Source organism: Arachis duranensis, chromosome 6, assembly GCF_000817695.3.
Source record: "Arachis duranensis cultivar V14167 chromosome 6, aradu.V14167.gnm2.J7QH, whole genome shotgun sequence".
Classification (NCBI taxonomy): domain Eukaryota; kingdom Viridiplantae; phylum Streptophyta; class Magnoliopsida; order Fabales; family Fabaceae; genus Arachis; species Arachis duranensis.
In genome coordinates this window covers 42,748,273-42,754,885 of record NC_029777.3, presented here as the reverse complement: position 1 = coordinate 42,754,885, position 6,613 = coordinate 42,748,273, and the positions used below count along the sequence as shown (strand labels likewise).

The window sequence follows — 6,613 nt, the reverse complement described above, 5'->3', positions numbered from 1 at the left end:
GGAACTTTACAACCTTGTAGTTCATCTTCTCTATTATTGTCATTTTCCTCCTTCCCATACCAAACTCAGAACGCTTGCTCATCCTCAAGCAACTATTAGAACCGTGGCTATGGGTCTAAGATGGATCATGAATGTCTTACACAATGAAAAGTTAGTAGTACATGTGTTCTAAGCAAGCAAAATTAAAGATAATAATCAAGGCACAAGAGACAGAGACATTGTGTTTACAAACATAAGATGGTGTGCATGATACATTGCATAAAAATATAAGTGGCACACCAAATTTAGTGTGACACTTTCACTTGGACTTGATGCAAGTATCTAGTAAACATTGGAACCAAATTTTGTTGCATAGCAACACCAAACTTAGAATGCAACCATATGTCAATTTTATTTGAAATAAAACTAAACAAAAGAAAGTGTTATTTGTTGAATACAATCACCAAGCCAAGATTTGTCATGAATAAAGCTCTCTTGGTAATGTATTAACAAACACAGTAAATAAGCAAACTAAAATGAAAGCATTAAAAACAAAGAATTAACTAAAGTAAACAGAATAACAAAATATCAAACCAAAAGAAAATTAACACTGCAAAGACATTATAGTTATGCAGACAAATGGTGTTGCTTGAATAAATTGCATAGAAAATAAGTGGCACACCAAACTTAGAATCTTAGTGTGACACTTTCTTGTAGAATTGATGCAATCATTCAAATGGATTGAAAACAAATTGTTGCAGGGCAACACCAAACTTAGAATGTAATCATATGCCAATTTATTGAAATTTAAACAAAGCAAGGAGAAGAAATGTACCTACTGTCTACTTGTTCTTCACTTTCTTCCTCTTCTTCCAATTTGTTAAGAGGAATGACCTCAAAAGAGGGAAAGATTCAGCTACTATCCCCTGTCTTGGTCTCCTTTCAGCAAGCTTTCTTTTGAAATTGGCTTGATTGAGCTTGCTTGCTTGATCAGGGGGAAGATTGCTTGTAGTTGACCTTCTCTTCTTCATGAATATTGTCCTTTGTAGCTTGGTCGCAATCCTCTTCTCGGTGCTTTTGTTAATTGCCTTCACTTCCTTGAATCCAAGTTTTGGTTGCTGTGTGATTGTTGGAGTGATTTCTTCATTAAGAGCTTCTTGCAATGGTGGTTTCATGAGCTCTTCCTCTGTGCATTTCTCCACTTCAGTTGAGTGTGACTTATCTTGAATGTCTTCCTCCCTTTCTTCTTCATAATTTTCCATTAGTGCCTCTGGGAGGGAATCTTTGGGTTTTATTGTCACCTCAAGTGGCTCTTGTGAATGTAGAATCCTTGGCTCATGTCCAAATACTTCCACCACCTCTTCCTTTTTCACTGAAATTTCACTTGACACAGAGGCTTCCTCATCTTGCTTTTCCACTTCCTCACCCACAAATTGGTCTTCATCCTCTCTGTTTAATGGTTCTAAGGTCCCCCTTGTTTGCTCTAAGGGCTCATTCATCTTCTTGAGGATGATTTCTTCCCAGGATTGGGATTGTGTATCTTTCCACGAGTTTTCTGTGTATTTCAATGGCTTGGCATTGGCTTTCTAAGGGTTCGTTGGACCATTGAAGGTAATCCTCATCTGCTGGTTCAAGAGATGAAGGTTGAGAGTAATGTTGGTGACGTGGATGTGTTGTGGCGAAGTTGTGTTGAGGGGTGTGGAATGAGATGTGTGATTGATGGGATGACTTGTATGGATTTTGGAGGAAACTTTGTGTGGAGGCATAATTAAGTGATGAAGAACTTTCAATTGAGAAATTGGGAAGTGAGGGTGGATGCTCTTTCATTCCTTGGTGATACTTCCATCCACCATGAGGATAATGACTTGAATCATTTTGTGGTGGTGAGAAATATCCCATATGATTTTCTTGCTCATCTTGTGGTTCTGAGGCATTTCTCCATGGATTGGAGAGCTCAGAATCTGTTAATTCTTGGTGATATTCCCAGCCACCATTAGAGATTGATGATGGTGGGTGATATCCCATAAAATTTTGTTTGACCATAAGATGAGTTGAACTCCATTTATATTTTGTAAAATGCAACATCAATGAAATTTGAAATTCATCTCACAGAGAAGAATTTTTTAGTGAGGCAAAAACACAAACACCTTGGTTTCAGTTTAAAACAGAGAACAAAAACAAAAAAAATGCTTGATAGAAATTGGGAAGTGAGGGTGGATGCTCTTTCATTCCTTGGTGATACTTCCATCCACCATGAGGATAATGACTTGAATCATTTTGTGGTGGTGAGAAATATCCCATATGATTTTCTTGCTCATCTTGTGGTTCTGAAGCATTTCTCCATGGATTGGAGTGCTCAGAATGTGTATTCTCTTGGTGGTATTCCCAGCCATCATTAGAGGTTGGTGATGGTGGGCAATATCCCGTAAAATTTTGTTTGACCATAAGATGAGTTGAACTCCATTTATATTTTGTAAAATGCAACATCAATGAAATTTGAAATTCATCTCACAGAGAAGAATTTTTTAGTGAGGCAAAAACACAAACACCTTGGTTTCAGTTTAAAACAGAGAACAAAAACAAAAAAATGCTTGATTTAAACTTCTCACCCACTTAATCATTGTTGATCTAATCAATCCCCGGCAACGGCGCCAAAAACTTGATGGTGTTTTTGTGGAAAAATGAATTTTCCAAACACACAAATCCAACCGGCAAGTATACCGGGTCGCATCAAGTAGTAATAACTCACTTAGAGTGAGGTCGATCCCACAGGGATTGATGGATCAAGCAACTTTAGTGGGTGATTAGTTTAGTCAAGCTAACATTGAATGAATTGTGTGAAGTTAAGCAACAGAATGTAAATTTGTAGGGCATTTAAATTGTAGAAAGTAAAGTGGCAGGAAACTTAAAGAACAAGAAAGTAAATTAGCTGAAACTTAAATTGCAAGAAATGTAAATTGCATGAAAAGTAAAGGGGGGTTGGGTGCTGAAAATTAAAGAGAGCAATAAATCAAAACTCAGAGCTCTTGTAGAAAGCTTAACTTGCAGGAAAGTAAATTGGGATCATGAACAGAAATGTAAAATAAAGAACAAGTGCAGAAGAATTAAAATTGCTTGAAAGTAAATTGAAAGCCAATGGAATAGTAAAAACAGAAGAGCAGCCAAGAACTTAACTCAATTGCAGAATAAAATTGAAGATTTCAGGGAATCGAAGAGACTAGAAAAAAAATCTAGATCTCAAGCCTTTCCTTGATTCAACAGCAAACAGATTGAAGAAGAAATGAAGATGGAAGCAGTAAATGAAAACTCAGATTCAACTTTCAATTCTTAGAAATTATGCAGCAGATGAACAAAGATGGATTTCAGATCAAAGATTGAAACAGAATTTCTCCAACCTCAATCCAAAATTTCAAAACAAAGAGAAAAAGTAAAGAGAGAGCTCTCTACTACTACTCCTAATGCTCCCTAGTGGAGCTAGCCTCTTTAATCGAGCTCCCCTCTGAAATGAGAGTGATGCCTTTATATAGGCTTTTTACAAAATGAAAATAAAATGAAATTGAAACAAATTACAATTAAAATGAAAATCCTAATCTAATTGATCCATGTGCCTTTGAGTGATGATGTGGGATTTGCTTGGTTTGGATTGGAGGAGAAATGGGTTTGGTTGGCCTAAATTCAATTTGGAGAGGAATTGAATTTAAATGGAATTTGAGTTGAATTTTGGCCCATGTTGCTCCCAGGAGGCTGCTCTGCTCTTGTGGAGGGCAGAGCAGTGAAGCTTTGTGTGGGGATGCATGTTGCGTGCTGAGTATAGTGAGGCACCAGGGGATTGCCCTGCTCTTGTGGAGAGCGGGGCAGTGGTGTCTTGTGCGCGCCTTGCCTCTGCCCGTGCTGTGATGCACGCGCCCAAGCTCCCTTGTGTGTGCCAAGGATGCCCGTGTCATGCATGCCCATGTGCGTGCCAAGGAGTAGCGCTCTGCTCTCCTTGTGGGCAGGGCAATGGGTGCTTCCAAGGGGAGGTCCCAAGTTCAAGCCTTGGTGAAAGCATTTGAGGAAACAATTTTCCTTGAATTTTTATGAAGAGTGCACGACATTGCCCTGCTCTCCAAGAGGGTAGAGCAAAATAATGAGCGCTACTTTGCTTTGGAGTGAGGGTCCAGCTTCGAACCTTGGTGGAAGCACTTTGGTTTATTTTCGCTTATTTTTGGCCCTTAAAGATGCCTTTCACTCATGCCTCAATTGTATGCCAATTATGAATTGCTATATATCATTGGAAAGCTCTAAATGTCAGATTTCCAACGCAACTGGAAGCACATCAATTAGACGTCTGTAGCTCAAGTTATAACCCTTTGAAGTAGGCATGGTCATGTTGTGAGCGCCCAGATTTTAACTTAGCGAAAATTTGCTTCCAACCTCACTTTGTTTCTCAAGATATTGCCCTGCTCTTGGCAAGAGCAGAGCAATGTGCGTGCTGGTTGCTTCCTTCTTTGATTTGGTCATGGGCCACGCTTTTAAAAGCGTGGCCTAAGGCTCCAATGTGTGCTCCAACTTCAGAGTGTGCCCCAAAGCTCTTTTTTTCTCCTTTTTAGATTATTTTGTGCTTCTTTGCTTCTTTTTCTTCTTATTTCCTACAAGATTTATAAATTTAAAAGATCAAGGAAATATTCTAATTAAGCACAAAAGAATGTAATATTTAAGCACTAATCATCAATTTCTTGTATGAAAAAGCATTAGAAAATAGGTATATGATGACTTGTCATCAGAGGTCGGTCCCTTTGTCTTTAGCAAACCCGACCCTATAGCTCGGACCAGTGTATGAACAGTTCTCCTGCTTGAGCTTTGACCTTTTTATGAGGTTGTGCTCGTTCCTGAGCTTCGACCTCTTTGAGGGTAGTCGTGGTCAAGCATTTTCTTGTTGACCGTGCCCGAGTTGCTTTTGTTCTTTTCGGGCAAACTTTGTGTCTTTAATGCTTTTCAAAACGTGAAGCATTTTTGTTTTAAAGGTTGCACTATTCTTGAGTGCATCAGTTTCTTGGGTTCATGCCAGCGCTTTAAAAGCCTACTTGTTCATACACCGGTCCGAGCTATTAAGTCAGACTGGCCGAAGACAAAGGGACCAACCTCATGAAAGGTTGGCCCACTACCGACCTATTCACAAAGAGCTCGGCAAAAAGCTACAGAGCCCTAAACAGGCCCAAAACAAAGGACACCGCCCACCAGAAGGCGGCTGACCAAAAGATAAAGGACCACCCCCACGAAAGATAAGATAAGATAACAAACTTATCTCAAGGAAGGTCGCTCAACACTACTATAAATACACTGGAGCACCCAGGTATAACACACTCTCCAATTCTACAAAAAACCTGTCTAAAGCCCATACTGACTTAAGCATTAGAGTCTCTTGCAGGTACCACCCCCCTCCGGTGAACGAGGACCAACAACGCTTCCTAATCCAACAAGTCGGACATGGCAGCCTTGACCAGTCCAGAAGATCTCGTCCGAGATTGACCTCCCAGTTTCAGGTAACCCTCGGAACATTGGCGCCATTGCCAGGGAATTTGGAAGTCATCCCATCACCATGGCAAATAACCCTGCAAACGACCTCAACTCGAGATTAGAAGAAGGAACGCCACTTAAGAACACAAATACTACACCAAACTCCCTAATGGATACACACCAATCCAAGGGAGACAAGCAGATTCAGAACACAGAAATTTTTGATACCATTCGGGAACAGCAGGATCGCCTCAAACGGCTCGAATAAGAAGCCAGATGTTAGCGCGTAGCCGAGCGAGATCTCCAGAGAGAAACAAGACGGTGTCGAGAGCTAGAAGACAAACTCTTAAAGCTCGAAGCCGATCTCAAAACTAAAATCGCTCGGTCCAATCGTGAAGATAGCCCCCACAAGGACGAAGACCCGTTCACAAAAGAAATCATGAAAGCTAAAGTCCTAAAAGACTTCAAAGCTCCTGACATGACCCCATATGATGGTATGAGCGACCCAAGCCATCACCTCACCAATTTTAGAAGCCGGATGTACCTCATGGATGCTTCGTACGCAACGCGTTGCAAAACCTTTCCAACCACTTTGACCAAGATGACAATAATGTGGTTCGACAACCTGCCTCCAAGATCGACAGCAAGCTTTAACGACCTTGCCAAAAAGTTCCTCGCCAGGTTCTCAATTCAGAAAGATAAGGCCAAACATGCTCCAAGCCTGCTAGGAATTAAACAAGGAGATCGAGAAAGCCTTCACAGTTACATAGAAAGATTCAATAAAGCATGCCTTGACATACAAAATCTTCCAATAGAAGCGGCTATCATGGTACTCATCAATGGCCTAAGAGAAGGACCCTTTAGCCACTCCATATCCAAGAAGCACCTAACAACTCTAAACGAGGTTCAAGAATGGGCAGAAAAGTACATCAATATGGAGAAAAATTCCCGATTAGGAGAAACCTCAAAGACCGGACTCTCCTACCCACCTCGGGACAAGGAAAAAGAGTCCAGAAAAAAAGAGGACCAACCTACTAAGAAACCTAGGAAATACCACAACTATACCCCTCTTCGGGTGTCCCTCATGGATGTCTATCGAGAAGTGTGCAATACTGAAAAGATCCCACCCCTCACCTGA

General features: G+C 40.5%; 1 protein-coding gene across 1 annotated transcript; it reads left to right on the top strand.

Annotated features, from left to right (window-relative positions):
• The first annotated feature begins 6,076 nt into the window (after positions 1 to 6,076).
• LOC107494045 (uncharacterized) lies at positions 6,077 to 6,613 on the top strand. The gene has a single exon (XM_016115076.1). It carries the CDS (start codon positions 6,077 to 6,079, stop codon positions 6,611 to 6,613), a length of 537 nt encoding a protein of 178 aa, XP_015970562.1.